At 49.3% G+C, this 26,097-nt stretch overlaps 1 protein-coding gene across 1 annotated transcript in view; it reads right to left on the reverse strand.

The window, feature by feature from the left end:
- kxd1 (KxDL motif containing 1) overlaps window positions 1–24,578 on the reverse strand; it is a 41,790-nt gene extending 17,212 nt beyond the window's left edge. The window contains exons 1-3 of the mRNA XM_078556236.1: window positions 24,499–24,578; window positions 6,397–6,502; window positions 5,651–5,803 (exon numbers count right to left, since the gene is read on the reverse strand). Of these exons, the coding sequence (XP_078412362.1) occupies window positions 5,651–5,803; window positions 6,397–6,491 (248 nt within the window). The 5' untranslated portion in view covers window positions 6,492–6,502; window positions 24,499–24,578. The remainder of the gene's footprint in view (window positions 1–5,650; window positions 5,804–6,396; window positions 6,503–24,498) is intronic.
- Window positions 24,579–26,097: the final 1,519 nt, after the last annotated feature.

The raw sequence follows: 26,097 nt of genomic DNA on the forward strand, positions 1-26,097 counted from the left end.
TCACGGCTCGGGGAGCAGTGGGCCTGGATATTACAGTGCACTATCCCCACTGAGTCGTGAGAGTCCACAATGACTACAACTGCTGGCAGTGTGTTCAACAACTGGGAGTCCGGAGAAGTCACAGCCACATCCTGTCTTCAACAATGTTTTTTTTAAAAAATTCATTCACGGGATGTGGGCTTCGCTGACTGGGCCAGCATTTATTGCCCATCCCTAGTTACCCTTGAGAAGGGGGTAGTGAGCTGCCTTCTTCAACCGCTGCAGTCCATGTAATGTGGTACACCCACAGTGCTATTTGGAAGGGAGTTCCAGGATTTTGGCCCATCGACAGTGAAGGAACGACGATATATTTCCAAGTCAGGATGGTGAGTGACTTGGAGGGGAACTTCCAGGTGGTGGTGTTCCCATCTATCTGCTGCCCTTGTCCTTCTAGATGGTAGTGGTCGAGGGTTTGTAAGGTGCTGTCTAAGGAGCCTTGGTGAATTCCTGCAGTGCATCTTGTAGATGGTACACACTGCTACTACTGTGCATCGGTGGTGGTGGGAGTGAATGTTTGTGGAATTGGTGTCTATCAAACGGGCTGCTTTGTCCTGGACAGTGTCAATCTTCTCAAGTGTTGTGGAAGCTGCACTCATCCAGGCAAGTGGGGAGTATCCATCACACTTCTGACTTGTGCCTTGCAGATGGTGGACAGGTTTTGGGAAGTCAGAAGGTAAGTTACACTCTGCAGGATTCCTGGCCTCTGACCTCCTCTTGTAGCCACAGTATTTATATGGCTTGTCCAGTTCAGTTTCTAATCAATGGTAATTCCCAGGATGTTGAGAGTGGGCGATTCAGTGATGGTAATGCCATTGAACATCAAGGGGTGATGCTGGATTCTCTCTTGTTGGAGATGGTCATTGCCTGACACTTGTGTGACGCAAATGTTACTTGTCACTTCTCAGCCCAAGCCTGGATATTGTCCAGGTCTTGCTGCATTTGGACATGGATTGCTTCAGTATCTGAGGAGTCGCAAATGGTTCTGAACATTGTGCAATCATCAGCGAACATCCCCACTTCTGATCTTATGATGGAAGGAAGGCCATTGATGAAGCAGCTGAAGATGGTTGGGCCGAGGACACTACCCTGAGGAACTCCTGCAGTGATGTCCTGGAGCTGAGATGATTGACCTCCAACAACCACAACCATCTTCCTCTGTGCTAGGTATGACTCCAACCAGTGGAGAGTTTTCCCCTGATTCCCATTGACTCCAGTTTTGCTAGGGCTCCTTGATGCCACACTCGGTCAAATGCGGCCCTGATGTCAAGCACAGTCACCCTCACCTCACGAGTTCAGCTCTTATGTCTGTGTTTGAACCAAGGTTGTAATGAGGTCAGGAGCTGCGTGGCCCTGGCAGAACCCAAGCTGGGCATCAATTTGAGTACAATTCTGTTGTTGCTGATGGCCCACAGCACCTCATGGATGCCCAGTCTTGGGTTGCTAGTTCTGTTCGAAATCTATCCCATTTAGCACAGTGGTAGTGCCACACAACACGATGGAGGGTATCCTCAATGTGAAGGCAGGACTTTGTCTCCACAAGGACTGTGCGGTGGCCACTCCTGCCAATACTATCGTGGACAGATGCATCTGCGGCAGGCAGGTTGGTGAGGATGAGGTCAAGTATGTTTTTCCCTCTTGTTAGTTCCCTCATCACCTGCCGCAGACCCAGTCTAGCAGCTATGTCCTTTAGGACTTGGCCAGTAGTGGTGCTACCGAGCCACTCTTGGAGATGGACACTGAAGTCCCCTACCCAGAGAACATTCTGCGCCCTTGCCACCCTCAGTGCTTCCTCCGAGTGGTGTTCAACATGGAGGAGCACTGATTCATCAGCTGAGGGAGGGCGGTATGTGGTAATCAGGAGGAGGTTTCTTTGCCCATATTTGACCTGGTGCCATGAGACTTCATGGGGTCCGGAGTCGATGATGAGGACTCCCAGGACAACTCCCTCCTGACTGTATACCACTGTGCTGCCACCTCTGCTGGGTCTGTCCTACTGGTGGGACAGGACATACCCAGGGATGGTGATGGTAATGTCTGGGACATTACCTGGAAGATATGATTCCGTGAGTATGACTATGTCAGGCTGTTGCTTGACTAGTCTGTGAGACAGCTCTCCCAATTTCGGCACTAGCCCCCAGACGTTATTAAGGAGGACTTTGCAAGGTCGACAGGGCCGAGATGGCCATTGTCGTTTCCGGTGCGTAGGTCGATGCCGGGTGGTCCGTCCGGTTTCATTCCTTTTTTGTGACTTTTGTAGCAGTTTGATAAAACTGAGTGTCTTGCTGGGCCATTTCAGAGGGCAGTTAAGAGTCAACCACATTGCTGTGGGTCTGGAGTCACATGTAGGCCAGACCAGGTAAGGATGACAGATTTCCTTCCCTAAAGTTTTGTGGGTAGAGCTTAGGAATAAAAAAGGGGCAACCACATGGTTAGGCGTTTATTATAGACCCCCAGATAGTCAGCGGGAAATTGAGGAGCAAATATGTGCACAATTTGTGGAGGTGTGTAAAAACAATAATAGGGTAATTATATTAGGTGGTTTCAACTTTCCCAACATTAATTGGGATAGACATAGTGTTAAGGGCTTGGATGGAGTGGATTTCTTGAAATGTGTACAGGAGAGCTTTTTAGGTCAATATGTAGAGGGTCCAACAAGGGACAGCGCAGTGCTGGACCTAATTCTGGGGAATGAAGCCGGACAGGTGGCTGAGGTGGTGGTGGGCGAGCATTTTAGCGATAGTGACCACAACATGGTACAGTTTAAATTTGTTATGGACAAAGAAATAGACAAGTTGCAAAAAAATGTTTTAGATTGGGGGAGAGTGGATTTTAGTAAAATAAGGCAGGATCTGGCCAAGGTAGACTGGGAACAGTTACTTATGAGGAAATCTACAGAGGAACAGTGGGGGGTGTTCTAAAAGGAAATGGGGAGGGTACAGACTCAACATGTTCCCTCCAGGATGATAGGAAGGAGTAACAAGCCCAGAGAACCATGGATGACCAGAGCTATTCAGGTTACGATGAGAAGGAAAAGAGAGGCTTTTAGCAGGTACAAGGGGAGTAAATCAGCAGAGGCATTAGTGGAGTACAGACAGTGCAGGGTGGAGCTTAAGAAAGCAATTAGGAGAGCAAAGAGGGGATATGAGAAAGCTCTGGCTGGTAAAAGTAGGGAAAATCCCAAGATATTCTATAAGTATATCAATGGGAAGAGGATAACCAGGGAAAGAGTAGGGCCCATAAGGGACGAAGGGAGCAATCTATGGGTGGAGCCAGAAGACATCGCTACAGTGTTGAATGAATACTTCACATCCGTCTTCACCCAAGAGAATGAGGATGAAGGTATCGAACTCAGGGAGAGAGACTGCGAGGTTCTTAAGCAAATTGATATAGGGAGTGACAAGGTATTGGAGGTGTTGGCAGGTTTAAAAGTGGACAAATCTCCAGGTCCGGTTAGTTTGTGTCCCAGACTGTTGAGGGAGGCAAGGGAGGAGATCGCAGGGGCTCTGGCCCAAATTTTTAAATCCTCTCTGGCCACGGGGGAGGTGCCAGAGGACTGGAGAACAGCTAATGTGGTTCCGCTATTTAAGAAGGGTTGTAGAGATAAGCTAGGGAACTACAGGCCAGTGAGTCTCACATCAGTGATAGGGAAACTATTGGAGAAAGTTCTGAAGGAGAGTATCTATCTCCAATTGGAGAGGCAAGGTTTGATCAGGGATAGTCAGCATGGCTTTGTCAGAGGGAGGTCATGCCTAACAAATTTGATTGAATTTTTTGAGGAGGTGAACAAGTGTGTAGATGAGGGTAGTGCAGTTGATGTAGTTTATATGGATTTCAGCAAAGCCTTTGACAAGGTCCCACATGGGAGACTTATAAAGAAGGCAAATGCACATGGGATACAGGGTAATTTGATAAGGTGGATTCAAAATTGGCTTAGTTGTAGGAGATAGAGGGTGATGACAGAAGGGTGCTTTAGTGACTGGAAGCCAGTGTCCAGTGGCAAACCACAAGGATATGTGCTGGGTCCCCTATTATTTGTCATTTATATAAACGACATAGATGACTATGTGGGGGGTAGGATTAGTAAGTTTGCGGATGACACAAAGATTGGCCAGGTGGTTAACAGTGAGGTTGGGTGTCTTAGGCTACAGGAAGATATAGGCGGGATGGTCAAATGGGCAGATAAGTGGCAGATGGAATTTAACCCTGAAAAGTGTTCTACACTTTGGAAGGAGTAATTTGACAAGGAAGTATTCAATGAATGGCATGACACTAGGAAGTTCTGAGGAACAAAGGGACCTTGGCGTGTGTGTCCATATATCTCTGAAGGCGGAGGGGCATATTAGTGGGGTGGTGAAAAAGGCATATGGGACACTTGCCTTTATCAATCGAGGCATAGATTACAAAAGTAGGGAGGTCATGTTGGAGTTGTATAGAACTTTGGTGAGGCCACAGCTGGAGTACTGTGTGCAGTTCTGGTCGCCACATTATAGGAAGGATGTGATTGCACTGGAGCGGGTGCAGAGGAGATTCACCAGGATGTTACCTGGGATGAAACATTTAAGTTATGAAGAGAGGCTGGATAGACTTGAGTTGTTTTTGTTGGAGCAGAGAAGACTGAGGGGCGACCTGATCGAGGTGTACAAGATTATGAGGGGCATGGACAAGGTGGATAGGGAGCAGCTGTTCCCCTTAGTTGAAGGGTCAGTCACAAGGGGGCATAAGTTCAAGGTGAGGGGCAGGAGGTTTAGGGGGGATGTGAGGAAAAGCTTTTTTACCCAGAGGGTGGTGACAGTCTGGAATGCACTGCCTGGGAGGGTGGTGGAGGCGGGTTGCCTCACATCCTTTAAGAAGTACCTGGATGAGCACTTGGCACGTCATAACATTCAAGGCTATGGGCCAAGTGCTGGTAAATGGGATTAGGTAGGTAGGTCAGGTGTTTCTCATGTGTCGGTGCAGACTCGATGGGCCAAAGGGCCTCTTCTGCACTGTGTGATTCTGTGTAAAGGGCATTAGTGAACCAGATGGGTTTTTACAACAATCAACAATGGTTTCATGGTCATCAGTAGGCTTTAAATTCCAGATTTTTTATTGAATTCAAATTCCAGCATCTGCTGTGGCTGGATTCCACCCAGGTCCGCAGAGCATTACCCTGGGTCTCTGGATTACTGGTTGAGCGAGAATACCGCTACACCATCGCCTCCCTGTCGCAACTGGACTGGAGAGATCTGACTGGAGAGCAGGAGTCACTGAGACCAGGACTAGGAATTTATCACTAGCCCAGGGATAAGGTCAGAATGGTAGGTTTCCTTCTTTGTGGAAAAAAACTTCAAAGTGCAGTATCATACAGCTGAAGGTTTTGCCACTGAGGTTGGTGCAGAGAGAGGAGTGGGGAGATCAAGGTTAGAAAGGCAGGATTGCGAGCTGGAGGAGGCAGCAGAGGTCGAGTGGTGTGGAGGCATAGCGAGGCCTGTAAACAAGGATGAAGATTTTGAAGAAGTCAATATGATCAGGAAGAATAACGGTGAGGATGGCAGGGGAGGAAGGAGAGGGAGGGACAGTGCAGTTCCCCTTCCAATCATTCATAACACCTGTCCATTTGTTAATGTCGTACCTTATTCGCCGAAAGATATTGTCAAGATCCTTTTTCATGTCCACAAGTGCCCTGGTATGGTGCTGGTACCGTTCTGTCATCTGATTTAGCCTCACGCTTGACAGATTGTTGAAGTTCAGTAACATCTCGTTCGTCTTCTCGAAACGGTCCAGCCTGATAGAGGTCAAAGGTCGGTAAATGTTGGCCTGATCTGTTGCAGTGTGACTCTGATGATTTTACTCAGAGATTCAAACATGGTCACTGACTGCAATAACTTTCAAACACCTCCTCAGGTAGCATCAGTTCTACAACATTGAAACACATACCCACCTACAGGGAAAACATGAGCAGGATATCAAGTAAGATTCAGTGTGTGTGTGGAACCCATAACCCAGTGAGAGTCAGCGTGTGTGGAACCCATAACCCAGTGAGAGTCAGTGTGTGTGGAACCCATAACCCAGTGAGAGTCAGTGTGTGTGGAACCCATAACCCAGTGAGAGTCAGTGTGTGTGGAACCCATAACCCAGTGAGAGTCAATATGCGTGGAACCCGTACCCCAGTGAGAGTCAGTGTGTGGGGGGCTCGTACCCCAGTGAGAGTCAATGTGCATGGAATACAAACCCCAGTGAGAGTCAATGTGTGTGGAACCCGTACCCCGGTGAGAGTCAGTGTCTGCCAATTGGATTGAAGATGCTTTTTCTTAGAAACTAGATCAGTGACAGTTGTCTGTTAACCCAGGGCCTGGGTCCAAGCATCCGTATACTCACATGTGTCTCTGTGCCTGGACAATGGCATTAACATCTTCACGGTTCACCATGCTCAACATCCTGCTGCAGAACACGCCAGAGGCAGAGGCCTCCATTCTGTACCAGCCTGAAAAACACACAATAAACCATTCCAGAGTGCAGTTCAAACAACATGGAGTACAACCCCATATTGTTTCCCAGCATTATACACTGCAGACCAGTCACCACCAGTATTGTACCCCAATCTTATACAGTTACAGACCTGTCCCCACCAGTACTGTACCCCAATCTTATGCAGTTACAGACCTGTCCCCACCAGTACTGTACCCCAGTGATATACAGTGAGAGACCTGTACCCGCCAGTACTGTGCCCCAGTGTTATACAGTGACAGACCTGACTAAACCAGTACAACCCGATTGTTACACACCGACAGACCTGTCCCCACCAGTAGTGTCCAGCATTATACAGGCAGACCTGTCTCCACCAGTACTGTGCCCCAGTGTTATACAGTGACAGACCTATACCCACTAGTACTGTATCCCAATGCTACACACTGACAGACCTGTCCCAACCAGTACTGTAAGAACATAAGAAATAGGAGGAAGCCATTCAGCCCCTCAAGCCTGCCCCCCCATTCAATAAGATCATGGTGGATCTGCCTCAGGCCTCAACTCCTCTTTCGTACCAGCTCAATTCCATCAACTCCCTGATATTTCAAAAATTTATCTACCTCCTCTTTAAATACTTTCAGTGATCTGGCCTCCACAACTCTCTGAGGTAGAGAATTCCAGACATTCACTGCCCTCTGAGATAAGAAATTCCTTCGCATCTCAGTTTTAAGGACTGTCCCCTTATTCTGTAACTATGTCCCCTAGTTCGAGATTCCCCCACTGGTGGAAACATCTTCTCAACATCTACCCTATCCAGCCCCCTCAGAATCTTGTATGTTTCAATAAGATCACCCCTCATTCTTCTAAACTCTAATGAATGAAGGCCTAACCTAACTAAGTCAACCCCTTCATGCCAGGAATCATCCCAGTGAATCTTTTTTGGACTGCCTCCAGTGCCAGTATATCTTTCTTAAATACGGGGGCCAACTGTACACAGTACTCCAGGTGCGGCCTCACCAACACCCTGTACAGTTGTAACAAGACTTCCCTATTTTTAAACTCCAACCCCCGAGCAATACAGGCCAAAATTCCATTTGTTTTCTTAATTACTTGCTTCACCTGCATGCTAGCTTTCTGTGTTTCATGCACAAGAACACCCAGGTCCCTCTGTGCTGCACTTCTTTGGAGTCTTTCTCCATTTAAATAACAGTCTGCCTTTTGATTTTTCCTGCCAAAGTGCATAACCTCACACTTTCCTACATTAAACTGCATCTGCCAAGTTTTTGCCCAACTCAACCATCCTATATCCCCTTGTGGATTCCTTATGTCCTCATCACAACATGCCCTCCCACCTATTTTTGTATGATCAGCAAATTTGGATACATTACACTCTGCCCCCTCCTCCAAGTCATTAATATAGATGGTAAATAATTGAGGCACTAGGACAGATCCTTGTGGCACTCCATTAGTTATGTCTTTCCAACCTGAAAATGACCCATTAATCCCAACTCCCTGTCTTCTGTGTGTTAACCAATCCTCAATCCATGCTAATACATTACCCTCAATACCGTGAGCTCCTATCTTGTGCAATAACCTTTTATATGGCACCTTATCGAATGCCTTCTGGACATCCAAATACACTACATCTACTGGTTCCCCTTTATCAACTCTGCTTGTTATATCCTCAAAGAACTCAAGCAAATTTGTCAAACATGATTTCGCTTTCACAAAACCATCTTGACTCTGTTTGATTGTGTTTAGCTTTTCTGAATGTCCTGCTATTTCTTCCTTAATAATGGACTCTAGCATTTTCCAAAAGACAGATGTTAGGCTGACTGGCCTGGAGATTCCTGCTTTTTGTCTCCCTCCCTTTTTGAACAGGGGCATCACATTAGCGGTTTTCCAATCTGCTGGGACCCTCCCAGAATCCAGTGAGTTCTGGAATATTTCGACCAATGCCTCCACTATCTCTGCAGCCACTTCCTTTAAAACCCTTGGATGCCGGCCATCAGGCCCTGGCGACTTGTCTGCCTTTAGTCCCATTAGTTTCTCAAATACTTTGTCCCTCATGATACAGACTGTTACAAGATCTTTCCTCCCATTAGCTCCTTGCTTATCTGATATCTTTGGGATGTTTATAGTGTCCTCCACCATGAAGACTGATGCAAAATATTGTTTTAAATTATCTGCCATTTCCCTGTTTCCCATTATCAATTCTTTAGTCGCATCCTCCAAGGGTCCCGCGCTCACTTTAGCTACTCTCTTTTTATATGCCTGTAGAAGCTCTTGCTGTTTGTTTTTATATTTCTTGCCAATTTACTTTCATAATCAATTTTCTTCCTCTTTATTAGCTTTTTAGTCATCCGCTGCTGGTTCCTAAAAAATTCCCAATCCTCTGGCCTACCACTAGTTTTCGCTGCTTTGTATGCCTTAGTTTTTGATTGGATACTCTCCTTGACCACCTTTGTTACCCACGGGTGGTTCATCCTTCTCATCGAGTCCTTCTTTTTGACCGGGATAAATTTTTGCTGAGTGTTATGAAATATCTGCTTAAATGACTGTCACTGCTCATCCACTGACCTCCCCCTTAGTCTATTTTCCCAGCCCACTTCTGACAACTCTTTCTTCATACCTCTGTAATTGCCCTTATTTAAGTTGAGGACACTGGCTTGAGACCCAGGTCACCCACCCTTAAACCAAATTTGAAATTCTACCATGTTGAGATCGCTACCCCCTAGAGGATCTTTAATAACGAGAACTCTTATTAATCCCACCTCTTTACATATTACTAGATCAAAAATAGCCGGGTAGGTTCTGCAACGTATTTCTCTAAAAAACAATCCCTGATGCACTCTACAAATTCGTCCTCCATGTTACCCCTGCCAATCTGGTTTGTCCAGTCAATATGCAGATTAAAATCACTCATGATAATCATAGCGCCCTTCTTACAAGCCACCATTATTTCCTGAATTATACTTTGTCCTACAGTGAGGCAAATCTCTGGGGGCCTATGGGCGACTCCAACTTGTGACTTCTATGCCTTGTTATTCCTTAGTTCCACCCAAACTGATTCCACATCACGATCTATTGCACCTATATCACTACTCAGCACCACACAGATACCTTCCTTTATTAACAAAGCTACCCCACCTCCTTTTCCTTTTGGCCTATTTTTCGAGGGCGTCGAAGACCCTTCAACAATGAGTTCCCAGTCTTGATCACCCTGCAATCACATCTTTGTAATAGCTATCAAGACATATTCATTTATTTCTATTTATGCCGTCAACTCATCTATCTTGTGACAAATGCTGCGTGCATTCAGATAAAGAGCCTTAAGCTTTGACTTTTTATCATTATTACTCATTTTGGTTTGAATTTCTGCTGCACTATTCTGCTTATATTTTCTGCCCCTTCTTGTCACACTTGGATTATTTTTCACCTCTTCACTACTCTGCATCACTATTCTCACGATTATTTGTGATTTTCTAAACTTCCCTTCAATTGAACCCTTCCCCCACTAATTGGTTCAAGGCACAATTTACACCACGCCAGTGCTAAGCACTGACAGGCCTCTCCCCAGCAGTACTGTAACACATTCTTATACATTGACAGGCCTGTCCCCACTAGCACAGTATCCTAGTGCTGTACAGTTACAGACCTGTCCCCACCAGTAATGAACCCCACAGTTAGACAGTGACAGAGCTGTCCCTGCCAGTACTGTACACCAGTGTTACACAAAGACTTATCCCCACCAGTACTGTACCCCAGTGTTACACAGTGACAGACCTGTCCCCACCAGCACTGTACCCCAGAGTTAGACGGTGACAGAGCTGTCCCCACCAGTACTGTACCCCAGTATTATACAGGGACAGGCCTGTCCCCACCAGTGTTGGAGCTCAGTGTTATACGGTGACAGACCTGTCCCCACCAGTACTGTACCCCAGTGTTATACAGTGACAGACCTGTCCCCACCAGTACTGTACCCCAGTGTTATACAGTGACAGACCTGTCCCCACCAGTACTGTACCCCAGTGTTATACAGTGACAGACCTGTCCCCACCAGTACTGTGCCCCAGTGTTATACAGTGACAGACCTGTCCCCACCAGTACTGTACCCCAGTGTTATACAGTGACAGACCTGTCCCCACCAGTACTGTATCCCAGTGTTATACAGTGACAGACCTGTCCCCACCAGTGCTGTGCCCGTCTTATACGACAGACCTGTCCTCACCAGTAAAGTGCCCCAGTGTTACACAGTGGAAGACCTGTCCCCACTAGTACTGTACCCCAGTGTTATACAGTGACAGACCTGACCCCACCAGCGCTGTACCCCAGTGTTATACAGTGACAGACCTGTCCCCACCAGCACTGTACCCCAGTGTTATACAGTGACAGACCTGTCCCAACCAGCACTGTACCCAAGTGTTATAAGTGACAGACCTGTCCCCACCAGCACTGTACCCCAGTGTTATACAGTGACAGACCTGTCCACACCAGTACTGTACCCCAGTGTTATACAGTGACAGACCTGTCCCCACCAGTACTGTACCCCAGTGTTATACAGTGACAGACCCGTCCCCACCAATACTGTACCCCAGTGTTATAGAGTGACAGACCTGACCCCACCAGTACTGTACCCCAGTGTTATACAGTGAAAGACCTGTCTCCCACCAGTACTGTACCCCAGTGTTATACAGTGACAGACCTGTCTCCCACCAGTACTGTACCCCAGTGATATACAGTGACAGACCTGTCCCCACCAGTACTGTACCCCAGTGTTATACAGTGACAGACCTATCCCCACCAGTACTGTACCCCACTGTTATACAGTGACAGACCTGTCCCCACCAGTACTGTACCCGTGTTATACAGTGACAGTCCTGTCCCCACCAGTACTGTACCCCAGTGTTATACAGTGACAGTCCTGTCCCCACCAGTACTGTACCCCAGTGTTATACAGTGACAGTCCTGTCCCCACCAGTACTGTATCCCAGTGTTATACAGTAACAGACCTGTCCCCACCAGTACTGTACCCCAGTGTTACACAGTGACAGACCTGTCCCCACCAGTACTGTACCCCAGTGTTATACAGTGACAGACCTGTCGCCACTAGTACTGTACCCCAGTGTTATACAGTGTCAGACCCGTCCCCACCAGTACAGTACCCCAGTGTTATACAGTGACAGACCCGACCCCACCAGTACTGTACCCCAGTGTTATACAGTGACAGTCCTGTCCCCACCAGTACCCTACCCCAGTGTTATACAGTGACAGTCCTGTCCCCACCAGTACTGTACCCCAGTGTTATACAGTGACAGACCCGTCCCCACCAGTACTGTACCCCAGTGTTATACAGTAACAGACCCGTCCCTACCAGTACTGTATTCCAATGTTATACAGTAACAGACCTGTCCCAGCCAGTACTGTACCCCAGTGTTATACAGTGACAGACCCGTCTTCACCAGTGCTGTACCCCAGTGTTATACAGTGACAGACCCGTCCCCACCAATACTGTACCCCAGTGTTATAGAGTGACAGACCCGTCCACACCAGTACTGTACCCCAGTGTTATACAGTGACAGACCCATCCCCACCAATACTGTACCCCAGTGTTATACAGTGACAGACCCGTCCCCACCAGTACTGTACCCCACTGTTATACAATGACAGACCTGTCCCCACCAGTACTGTACCCGTGTTATACAGTGACAGTCCTGTCCCCACCAGTACTGTACCCCAGTGTTATACAGTGACAGTCCTGTCCCCACCAGTACTGTACCCCAGTGTTATACAGTGACAGACCTGTCCCCACCAGTACTGTACCCCAGTGTTATACAGTGAGAGACCTGTCCTCACCAGTACTGTACCCCAGTGTTATACAGTGACAGTCCTGTCCCCACCAGTACTGTATCCCAGTGTTATACAGTAACAGACCTGTCCCCATCAGTACTGTACCCCAGTGTTACACAGTGACAGACCTGTCCCCACCAGTACTGTACCCCAGTGTTATACAGTGACAGACCTGTCGCCACTAGTACTGTACCCCAGTGTTATACAGTAACAGACCTGTCCCCACCAGTACTGTACCCCAGTGTTATACAGTGTCAGACCCGTCCCCACCAGTACTGTACCCCAGTGTTATACAATGACAGACCCGACCCCACCAGTACTGTACCCCAGTGTTATACAGTGACAGTCCTGTCCCCACCAGTACCCTACCCCAGTGTTATACAGTGACAGTCCTGTCCCCACCAGTACTGTACCCCAGTGTTATACAGTGATAGACCCGTCCCCACCAGTACTGTACCCCAGTGTTATACAGTAACAGACCCGTCCCCACCAGTACTGTATTCCAATGTTATACAGTAACAGACCTGTCCCAACCAGTACTGTACCCCAGTGTTATACAGTGACAGACCCGTCTTCACCAGTGCTGTACCCCAGTGTTATACAGTGACAGACCCGTCCCCACCAATACTGTACCCCAGTGTTATAGAGTGACAGACCCGTCCACACCAGTACTGTACCCCAGTGTTATACAGTGACAGACCCATCCCCACCAATACTGTACCCCAGTGTTATACAGTGACAGACCCGTCCCCACCAGTACTGTACCCCAGTGTTATACAGTGACAGACCCGTCTCCACCAGTACTGTACCCCAGTGTTATACAGTGACAGACCCGTCCCCACCAATACTGTACCCCAGTGTTATAAAGTGACAGACCTGTCCCCACCAGTACTGTACCCCAGTGATATACAGTGACAGACCTGTCCCCACCAGTACTGTACCCCAGTGTTATACAGTGACAGACCTGTCCACACCAGTACTGTACCCCAGTGTTATACAGTGACAGACCTGTCCCCACCAGTACTGTACCCCAGTGTTATACAGTGACAGACCTGTCCCCACCAGTACTGTACCCCAGTGTTATAACGTGACAGACCCGTCCCCACCAGTACTGTACCCCAGTGTTATACAGTGACAGACCCATCCCCACCAATACTGTACCCCAGTGTTTTACAGTGACAGACCCGTCCCCACCAGTACTGTACCCCAGTGTTATACAGTGACAGACCCGTCTCCACCAGTACTGTACCCCAGTGTTATACAGTGACAGACCCGTCCCCACCAATACTGTACCCCAGTGTTATAAAGTGACAGACCTGTCCCCACCAGTACTGTACCCCAGTGTTATACAGTGACAGACCTGTCCACACCAGTACTGTACCCCAGTGTTATACAGTGACAGACCTGTCCCCACCAGTACTGTACCCCAGTGTTATACAGGGACAGACCTGTCCCCACCAGTACTGTACCCCAGTGTTAAACAGTGACAGACCTGACCCCACCAGTACTGTACCCCAGTGTTATGCAGTGACAGACCTGTCCCCACCAGCACTGTACCCCAGTGTTATACAGTGTCAGACCCGTCCCCACCAGTACTGTACCCCAGTGTTATACAGTGACAGAGCCGACCCCACCAGTACTGTACCCGTGTTATACAGTGACAGTCCTGTCCCCACCAGTACCCTACCCCAGTGTTATACAGTGACAGTCCTGTCCCCACCAGTACTGTACCCCAGTGTTATACAGTGACAGACCCGTCCCCACCAGTACTGTACCCCAGTGTTATACAGTAACAGACCCGTCCCCACCAGTACTGTATTCCAATGTTATACAGTAACAGACCTGTCCCAACCAGTACTGTACCCCAGTGTTATACAGTGACAGACCCGTCTTCACCAGTGCTGTACCCCAGTGTTATACAGTGACAGACCCGTCCCCACCAATACTGTACCCCAGTGTTATAGAGTGACAGACCCGTCCACACCAGTACTGTACCCCAGTGTTATACAGTGACAGACCCATCCCCACCAATACTGTACCCCAGTGTTATACAGTGACAGACCCGTCCCCACCAGTACTGTACCCCAGTGTTATACAGTGACAGACCCGTCTCCACCAGTACTGTACCCCAGTGTTATACAGTGACAGACCCGTCCCCACCAATACTGTACCCCAGTGTTATAAAGTGACAGACCTGTCCCCACCAGTACTGTACCCCAGTGATATACAGTGACAGACCTGTCCCCACCAGTACTGTACCCCAGTGTTATACAGTGACAGACCTGTCCACACCAGTACTGTACCCCAGTGTTATACAGTGACAGACCTGTCCCCACCAGTACTGTACCCCAGTGTTATACAGGGACAGACCTGTCCCCACCAGTACTGTACCCCAGTGTTAAACAGTGACAGACCTGACCCCACCAGTACTGTACCCCAGTGTTATGCAGTGACAGACCTGTCCCCACCAGCACTGTACCCCAGTGTTATACAGTGACAGACCTGTCCCCACCAGCACTGCACCCCAGTGTTATACAGTGACAGACCTGTCCCCACCAGCACTGTACCCCAGTGTTATACAGTGACAGACCAGTCCACACCAGTACTGTACCCCAGTGTTATACAGTGACAGACCTGTCCCCACCAGTACTGTACCCCAGTGTTATACAGTGACAGACCTGTCCCCACCAGTACTGTACCCCAGTGTTATATAGTGACAGACCTGTCCCCACCAGTACTGTACCCCAGTGTTATACAGTGACAGACCTGTCCCCACCAGTACTGTACCCCAGTGTTATACAGTGACAGACCTGTCCCCACCAGTACTGTACCCCAGTGTTATACAGTGACAGACCTGTCCCCACCAGTACTGTACCCCAGTGTTATACAGTGACAGACCTGTCCCCACCAGTACTGTACCCCAGTGTTATAACGTGACAGACCCGTCCCCACCAGTACTGTACCACAGTGTTGTACAGTGACAGACCTGTCTCCCATCAGTACTGTAGCCCAGTGTCATACAGTGACAGACCTGTCCCCACCAGTACTGTACCCCAGTGTTATACAGTGACAGACCCGTCCCCAGCAGTACTGTACCCCAGTGTTATACAGTGACAGACCTGTCCCCACCAGTACTGTACCCCAGTGTTATACAGTAACAGACCCGTCTCCACCAGTACTGTACCCCAGTGTTATACAGTGACAGACCTGTCCCCACCAGTACTGTACCCCAGTGTTATACAGTGACAGACCTGTCCCCACCAGTACTGTACCCCAGTGTTATAGAGACAGACCTGTCCCCACCAGTACTGTACCCCAGTGTTATACAGTGACAGACCTGTCTCCCACCAGTACTGTACCCCAGTGTTATACAGTGACAGACCTGTCCCCACCAGTATTGTACCCCAGTGTTATACAGTGACAGACCCGTTCCCACCAGTACTGTACCCCAGTGTTATACAGTGACAGACCTGACCCCACCAGTACTGTACCCCAGTGTTATACAGTGACAGACCTGTCTCCCACCAGTACTGTACCCCAGTGATATACAGTGACAGACCTGTCCCCACCAGTACTGTACCCCAGTGTTATACAGTGACAGACCCGTCCCCACCAGTACTGTACCCCAGTGTTATACAGTAACAGACCCGTCCCCACCAGTACTGTATTCCAATGTTATACAGTAACAGACCTGTCCCAACCAGTGCTGTACCCCAGTGTTATACAGTGACAGACCCGTCCCCACCAATACTGTACCCCAGTGTTATAGAGTGACAGACCCGTCCACACCAGTACTGTAGCCCAGTGTTATACAGTGACAGACCCATCCCCACCAATACTGTACCCCAGTGTTATACAGTGACAGACCCGTCCCCACCAGTACTGTACCCCAGTGTTATACAGTGACAGACCCGTCTCCACCAGTACTGTACCCCAGTGTTATACAGTGACAGACCCGTCCCCACCAATACTGTACCCCAGTGTTATAAAGTGACAGACCTGTCCCCACCAGTACTGTACCCCAGTGATATACAGTGACAGACCTGTCCCCACCAGTACTGTACCCCAGTGTTATACAGTGACAGACCTGTCCACACCAGTACTGTACCCCAGTGTTATACAGTGACAGACCTGTCCCCACCAGTACTGTACCCCAGTGTTATACAGGGACAGACCTGTCCCCACCAGTACTGTACCCCACTGTTAAACAGTGACAGACCTGACCCCACCAGTACTGTACCCCAGTGTTATGCAGTGACAGACCTGTCCCCACCAGCACTGTACCCCAGTGTTATACAGTGACAGACCTGTCCCCACCAGCACTGTACCCCAGTGTTATACAGTGACAGACCTGTCCCCACCAGCACTGTACCCCAGTGTTATACAGTGACAGACCAGTCCACACCAGTACTGTACCCCAGTGTTATACAGTGACAGACCTGTCCCCACCAGTACTGTACCCCAGTGTTATACAGTGACAGACCTGTCCCCACCAGTACTGTACCCCAGTGTTATATAGTGACAGACCTGTCCCCACCAGTACTGTACCCCAGTGTTATACAGTGACAGACCTGTCCACACCAGTACTGTACCCCAGTGTTATACAGTGACAGACCTGTCCCCACCAGTACTGTACCCCAGTGTTATACAGTGACAGACCTGTCCCCACCAGTACTGTACCCCAGTGTTATACAGTGACAGACCTGTCCCCACCAGTACTGTACCCCAGTGTTATACAGTGACAGACCCGTCCCCACCAGTACTGTACCACAGTGTTATACAGTGGCAGACCTGACCCCACCAGTACTGTACCCCAGTGTTATACAGTGACAGACCTGTCCCCACCAGTACTGTAGCCCAGTGTTATACAGTGACAGACCTGTCCCCACCAGTACTGTACCCCAGTGTTATACAGTGACAGACCCGTCCCCAGCAGTACTGTACCCCAGTGTTATACAGTGAGAGACCTGTCCCCACCAGTACTGTACCCCAGTGTTATACAGTGACAGACCCGTCTCCACCAGTACTGTACCCCAGTGTTATACAGTGACAGACCTGTCCCCACCAGTACTGTACCCCAGTGTTATACAGTGACAGACCTGTCCCCACCAGTACTGTACCCCAGTGTTATACAGTGACAGACCTGTCCCCACCAGTACTGTACCCCAGTGTTATAGAGACAGACCTGTCCCCACCAGTACTGTACCCCAGTGTTATACAGTGACAGACCTGTCTCCCACAAGTACTGTACCCCAGTGTTATACAGTGACAGACCTGTCCCCACCAGTATTGTACCCCAGTGTTATACAGTGACAGACCCGTTCCCACCAGTACTGTACCCCAGTGTTATACAGTGACAGACCTGACCCCACCAGTACTGTACCCCAGTGTTATACAGTGACAGACCTGTCTCCCACCAGTACTGTACCCCAGTGATATACAGTGACAGACCTGTCCCCACCAGTACTGTACCCCAGTGTTATACAGTGACAGACTTGTCCCCACCAGTACTGTACCCCAATGTTATACAGTGACAGACCTGTCCCCTCCAGTACTGTACCCCAGTGTTATACAGTGACAGTCCTGTCCCCACCAGTACTGTACCCCAGTGTTATACAGTGACAGTCCTGTCCCCACCAGTACTGTACCCCAGTGTTATACAGTGACAGACCTGTCCCCACCAGTACTGTACCCCAGTGTTATACAGTGACAGACCTGCCCTCACCAGTACTGTACACCAGTGTTATACAGTGACAGTCCTGTCCCCACCAGTACTGTATCCCAGTGTTATACAGTAACAGACCTGTCCCCACCAGTACTGTACCCCGGTGTTATACAGTGACAGACCTGTCCCCACCAGTACTGTACCCCAGTGTTATACAGTGACAGACCTGTCCCCACCAGTACTGTACCCCAGTGTTTTACAGTAACAGACCCGTCCCCACCAGTACTGTACCCCAGTGTTATACAGTGACAAACCCATCCCCAATAGTACTGTACCTGAGTTCTATACAGTGACAGACCTGTCCCCAACGGTACTGTACCAGAGTGTTATACAATGACAGACCTGTCCCCAGCGGTACTGAACCCCAGTGTTATACAGTGACAGACCTGTCCCCACCAGTACTATACCAGAGTGTTATACAGTGACAGACCTGTCCCCAGCAGTACTGAACACCAGTGTTATACAGTAACAGACCCGTCCCCACCAGTACTGTATTCCAGTGTTATACAGTAACAGACCTGTCCCCACCAGTACTGTACCCCAGTGTTATACAGTGACAGTCCTGTCCCCACCAGTACTGTATCCCAGTCTTATATATTGATAGACCCGTCCCCACCAGTACTGTACGCCAGTGTTATACAGTGACAGTCCTGTCCCCACAAGTACTGTACCCCAGTGTTATACAGTGACAGACCTGTCCACACCAGTACTGTACCCCAGTGTTACACAGTGACAGACCCATCCCCACCAATACTGTACCCCAGTGTTATACAGTGACAGACCTGTCTCCCACCAGTACTGTACCCCAGTGTTATACAGTGAGAGACCCGTCCCCACCAGTACTGTACCCCAGTGTTATACAGTGACAGACCTGTCCCCACCAGTACTGTACCCCAGTGTTATACAGTGACAGTCCTGTCCCCACCAGTACTGTACCCCAGTGTTATACAGTGACAGTCCTGTCCCCACCAGTACTGTACCCCAGTGTTATACAGTGACAGTCCTGTCCCCACCAGTACTGTACCCCAGTGTTATACAGTGACAGACCTGTCCCCACCAGTACTGTACCCCAGTGTTATACAGTGACAGTCCTGTCCCCACCAGTACTGTATCCCAGTGTTATACAGTAAAAGACCTGTCCCCACCAGTACTGTACCCCAGTATTATACAGTGACAGACCTGTCCCCACCAGTACTGTCCCCAGTGTTATACAGTGACAGACCTGTCCCCACCAGTACTGTACCCCAGTGTTATACAGTGACAGTCCTGTCCCCACCAGTACTGTACCCCAGTGTTATACAGTGACAGTCCTGTCCCCACCAGTACTGTACCCCAGTGTTATACAGTGACAGACCCGTCCCCACCAGTACTGTACTCCAGTGTTATACAGTAACAGACCCGTCCCCACCAGTACTGTATTCCAGTGTTATACAGTAACAGACCTGTCCCCACCAGTCCTGTACCCCAGTGTTATACAGTGACAGTCCTGTCCCCACCAATACTGTATCCCAGTGTTATACATTGATAGACCCGTCCCAACCAGTACTGTACCCCAGTGTATTACAGTGACAGACCTGTCCCCACCAGTACTGTACCCCAGTGTTATACAGTGACAGTCCTGTCCCCACCAGTACTATACCCCAGTGTTATACAGTGACAGACCCGTCCACACCAGTACTGTACCCCAGTGTTATACAGTGACAGACCCGTCTCCACCAGTACTGTACCCCAGTGTTATACAGTGACAGGCCCGTCCCAACCAATACTGTACCCCAGTGTTATACAGTGACAGACCCGTCCACACCAGTACTGTACCCCAGTGTTATACAGTGACAGACCCATCCCCACCAATACTGTACCCCAGTGTTATACAGTGACAGACCCGTCCCCACCAGTACTGTACCGCAGTGTTATACAGTGACAGACCTGTCTCCACCAGTACTGTACCCCAGTGTTATACAGTGACAGACCCGTCCCCACCAATACTGTACCCCAGTGTTATACAGTGACAGACCTGTCCACACCAGTACTGTACCCCAGTGTTATACAGTGACAGACCTGTCCACACCAGTACTGTACCCCAGTGTTATACAGTGACAGACCTGTCCCCACCAGTACTGTACCACAGTGTTATACAGTGACAGACCCGTCCCCACCAATACTGTACCCCAGTGTTATACAGTGACAGACCTGTCCACACCAGTACTGTACCCCAGTGTTATACAGTGACAGACCTGTCCCCACCAGTACTGTACCCCAGTGTTATACAGTGACAGACCCATCCCCACCAATACTGTACCCCAGTGTTATACAGTGACAGACCCGTCCCCACCAGTACTGTACCACAGTGTTATACAGTGACAGACCCGTCCCCACCAGTACTGTACCCCAGTGTTATAACGTGACAGACCCGTCCCCACCAGTACTGTATCCCAGTGTTATACAGTGACAGACCCGTCCCAACCAATACTGTACCCCAGTGTTATACAGTGACAGACCCGTCCACACCAGTACTGTACCCCAGTGTTATACAGTGACAGACCCATCCCCACCAATACTGTACCCCAGTGTTATACAGTGACAGACCTGTCCCCACCAATACTGTACCCCAGTGTTATACAGTGACAGACCCGTCCCCACCAGTACTGTACCCCAGTGTTATACAGTGACAGACCCGTCCCCACCAGTACTGTACCCCAGTGTTATACAGTGACAGACCCGTCCCCACCAGTACTGTATCCCAGTGTTATACAGTGACAGACCCGTCCCCACCAGTACTGTACCCCAGTGTTATACAGTGACAGACCCGTCCCCACCAGTACTGTACCCCAGTGTTATACAGTGACAGACCCGTCCCCACCAGTACTGTACCCCAGTGTTATACAGTGACAGACCTGTCCCCACCAGTACTGTACCCCGGTGTTATACAGTGACAGACCCGTCCCCACCAGTACTGCATCCCAGTGTTATACAGTGACAGACCTGTCCCCACCAGTACTGTACCCCAGTGTTATACAGTGACAGACCTGTCCACACCAGTACTGTACCCCAGTGTTATACAGTGACAGACCTGTCCCCACCAGTACTGTACCCCAGTGTTATACAGTGACAGACCCATCCCCACCAATACTGTACCCCAGTGTTATACAGTGACAGACCCGTCCCCACCAGTACTGTACCACAGTGTTATACAGTGACAGACCCGTCCCCACCAGTACTGTACCCCAGTGTTATAACGTGACAGACCCGTCCACACCAGTACTGTACCCCAGTGTTATACAGTGACAGACCAGTCCCAACCAATACTGTACCCCAGTGTTATACAGTGACAGACCCGTCCACACCAGTACTGTACCCCAGTGTTATACAGTGACAGACCCATCCCCACCAATACTGTACCCCAGTGTTATACAGTGACAGACCTGTCCCCACCAGTACTGTACCCCAGTGTTATACAGTGACAGACCTGTCCACACCTGTACTGTACCCCAGTGTTATACAGTGACAGACCTGTCCCCACCAGCACTGTACCCCAGTGTTATACAGTGACAGACCCATCCCCACCAATACTGTACCCCAGTGTTATACAGTGACAGACCCATCCCCACCAATACTGTACCCCAGTGTTATACAGTGACAGACCCGTCCCCACCAATACTGTACCCCAGTGTTATACAGTGACAGACCCGTCCCCACCAGTACTGTACCCCAGTGTTATACAGTGACAGACCCGTCCCCACCAGGACTGTACCCCAGTGTTATACAGTGACAGACCCGTCCCCACCAGTACTGTACCCCAGTGTTATACAGTGACAGACCTGTCCCCACCAGTACTGTACCCCAGTGTTATACAGTGACAGACCCATCCCCACCAATACTGTACCCCAGTGTTATACAGTGACAGACCTGTCCCCACCAATACTGTACCCCAGTGTTATACAGTGACAGACCCGTCCCCACCAGTACTGTACCACAGTGTTATACAGTGACAGACCCGTCCCCACCAGTACTGTACCCCAGTGTTATAACGTGACAGACCCGTCCACACCAGTACTGTACCCCAGTGTTATACAGTGACAGACCCGTCCCAACCAATACTGTAGCCCAGTGTTATACAGTGACAGACCCGTCCACACCAGTACTGTACCCCAGTGTTATACAGTGACAGACCTGTCCCCACCCGTACTGTACCCCAGTGTTATACAGTGACAGACCCGTCCACACCAGTACTGTACCCCAGTGTTATACAGTGACAGACCTGTCCCCACCCGTACTGTACCCCAGTGTTATACAGTGACAGACCCGTCCCCACCAGTACTGTACCCCAGTGTTATACAGTGACAGACCCGTCCCCACGCGTACTGTACCCCAGTGTTATACAGTGACAGACCCGTCCCCACCAGTACTGTACCCCAGTGTTATACAGTGACAGACCTGTCCCCACCAGTACTGTACCCCAGTGTTATACAGTGACAGAACTGTCCCCACCAGTACTGTACCCCAGTGTTAGACAGTGACAGACCCGTCCCCACCAGTACTGTACCCCAGTGTTATAACGTGACAGACCCGTCCACACCAGTACTGTACCCCAGTGTTATACAGTGACAGACCCGTCCCAACCAATACTGTACCCCAGTGTTATACAGTGACAGACCCGTCCACACCAGTACTGTACCCCAGTGTTATACAGTGACAGACCCATCCCCACCAATACTGTACCCCAGTGTTATACAGTGACAGACCTGTCCCCACCAGTACTGTACCCCAGTGTTATACAGTGACAGACCTGTCCACACCAGTACTGTACCCCAGTGTTATACAGTGACAGACCTGTCCCCACCAGTACTGTACCCCAGTGTTATACAGTGACAGACCCGTCCCCACCAATACTGTACCCCAGTGTTATACAGTGACAGACCCATCCCCACCAATACTGTACCCCAGTGTTATACAGTGACAGACCCGTCCCCACCAATACTGTACCCCAGTGTTATACAGTGACAGACCCGTCCCCACCAGTACTGTACCCCAGTGTTATACAGTGACAGACCCGTCCCCACCAGTACTGTACCCCAGTGTTATACAGTGACAGACCCGTCCCCACCAGTACTGTACCCCAGTGTTATACAGTGACAGACCTGTCCCCACCAGTACTGTACCCCAGTGTTATACAGTGACAGACCCATCCCCACCAATACTGTACCCCAGTGTTATACAGTGACAGACCTGTCCCCACCAGTACTGTGCCCCAGTGTTATACAGTGACAGACCTGTCCCCACCAGTACTGTACCCCAGTGTTATACAGTGACAGACCCATCCCCACCAATACTGTACCCCAGTGTTATACAGTGACAGACCCGTCCCCACCAGTACTGTACCACAGTGTTATACAGTGACAGACCCGTCCCCACCAGTACTGTACCCCAGTGTTATAACGTGACAGACCCGTCCACACCAGTACTGTACCCCAGTGTTATACAGTGACAGACCCGTCCCAACCAAGACTGTACCCCAGTGTTATACAGTGACAGACCCGTCCACACCAGTACTGTACCCCAGTGTTATACAGTGACAGACCTGTCCCCACCCGTACTGTACCCCAGTGTTATACAGTGACAGACCCGTCCACACCAGTACTGTACCCCAGTGTTATACAGTGACAGACCTGTCCCCACCCGTACTGTACCCCAGTGTTATACAGTGACAGACCCGTCCCCACCAGTACTGTACCCCAGTGTTATACAGTGACAGACCTGTCCCCACCAGTACTGTACCCCAGTGTTATACAGTGACAGACCCGTCCCCACCAGTACTGTACCCCAGTGTTATACAGTGACAGACCCGTCCCCACCAGTACTGTACCCCAGTGTTATACAGTGACAGACCTGTCCCCACCAGTACTGTACTCGTGTTATACAGTGACAGACCTGTCCCCACCAGTACTGTACCCCAGTGTTATACAGTGACAGACCTGTCCCCACCAGTACTGTACCCCAGTGTTATACAGTGACAGACCTGTCCCCACCAGTACTGTACCCCAGTGTTATACAGTGACAGACCTGTCCCCACCAGTACTGTACCCCAGTGTTATACAGTGACAGACCTGTCCCCACCAGTACTGTACCCCAATGTTATACAGTGACAGACCTGTCCCCACCAGTACTGTACCCCAGTGTTATACAGTGACAGACCTGTCCCCACCAGTACTGTACCCCAGTGTTATACAGTGACAGACCTGTCCCCACCAGTACTGTACCCCAGTGTTATACAGTGACAGACCCGTCCCCACCAGTACTGTACCCCAGTGTTATACAGTGACAGACCTGTCCCCACCAGTACTGTACCCCAGTGTTATACAGAGACAGACCTGTCCCCAGTTGTACTGTATCTGTGTTGTAATATTTTATATTATTTGCTGTGTTTGTTATTTTCTGACCTGCTCCCCTCTCGGTTCCTGAATCCGCTGCTCCGCCCGGAGTCTCCCAGGAAACAGCCGCGCGCAGGCGCGTCCCAACCTCTGTGACGCGGGGTTTCCTGGGCTCTGTTGGAGGGTTTCCGGGGTCAGGGGTTAATCCGAGTCATTCATCCGCTTCCGGTTGGGCCTTGTGGATGTGTCTGAGCGTCTCCATGGTGATAGCATTAAATCCTTCAGCGTCCCCGGTCGGTGGGGAATAAATTACCTTTAATAAGTTACCCTTACCCTGAATAAACAGTGACTCTGTACAGTTACACAGTGAGTGACCCTTACCCTGAATAAACAGTGACTCTGTACAGTTACACAGTGAGTGACCCTTACCCTGAATAAACAGTGACTCTGTACAGTTACATATTAAGTGATCCTAAGCATGAATGAACATTGACTCTGCGCAGTTACGCAGTGTGACCATTACCCTGAATAAACTGCAACTCTGTACAGTTACACAGTGAGTGATCCTTACCTTGAATAAACAGTGACTCTGTACAGTTACACAGTGAGTGATCCTTACCTTGAATAAACAGTGACTCTGTACAGTTACACAGTGAGTGATCCTTACCCTGAATAAACATTGACTCTATACAGTTACACAGTGAGTGACCATTACCCTGCTGAATAAACAGTGACTCTGTACAGTTACACAGTGAGTGACCCTTACCCTGAATAAACAGTGACTCTGTACAGTTACACAGTGAGTGATCCTTACCCTGAATAAACAGTGACTCTGTACAGTTACACAGTGAGTGACCCTTACCCTGAATAAACAGTGACTCTGTACAGTTACACAGTGAGTGACCTTTACCCTGAATAAACAGTGACTCTGTACAGTTACACAGTGAGTGACCCTTACCCTGAATAAACAGTGACTCTGTACAGTTACACAGTGAGTGACCCTTACCCTGAATAAACAGTGACTCTGTACAGTTACACAGTGAGTGACCCTTACCCTGAATAAACAGTGACTCTGTACAGTTACACAGTGAGTGACCCTTACCCTGAATAAACAGTGACTCTGTACAGTTGCACAGTGAATGATCCTTACCCTGAATAAACAGTGACCCTGTACACTTACACAGTGAGTGGTACTTACCCTGAATAAACAGTGACTCTGTACAGTTACACTGTGAGTGATCCTTACCCTGAATAAGCAGTGTCTCTGTACAGTTACACAGTGAGTGATCCTTACCCTGAATAAACAGTGACTCTTTACAGTTACACAATGAGTGATACTTAACCTGAATAAACAGTGACTCTGTACAGTTATACAGTGAATGACCCTTACCCTGCTGAACTAACAGTCACTCTGTATACTTACACAGTGGTTGATTCTTATCCTGAATAAACAGTGACTATGTACAGTTACACAGTGTGTGATCCTCACCCTGAATAAACAGTGACCCTGTACAGTTACACAGTGAGTGATCCTTACCCTGAATAAACAGTAACCCTGCACTGTTACACAATGAGTGATACTTACCCTGAATAAACAGTGACTCTGTACTTTACACAGTGAGTGACCCTTACCCTGAATAAACAGTGACACTGTACAGTTACCCCTTA

This window comes from Cetorhinus maximus, chromosome 13 (genome assembly GCF_964194155.1).
Source record: "Cetorhinus maximus chromosome 13, sCetMax3.hap1.1, whole genome shotgun sequence".
Taxonomy (NCBI): domain Eukaryota; kingdom Metazoa; phylum Chordata; class Chondrichthyes; order Lamniformes; family Cetorhinidae; genus Cetorhinus; species Cetorhinus maximus.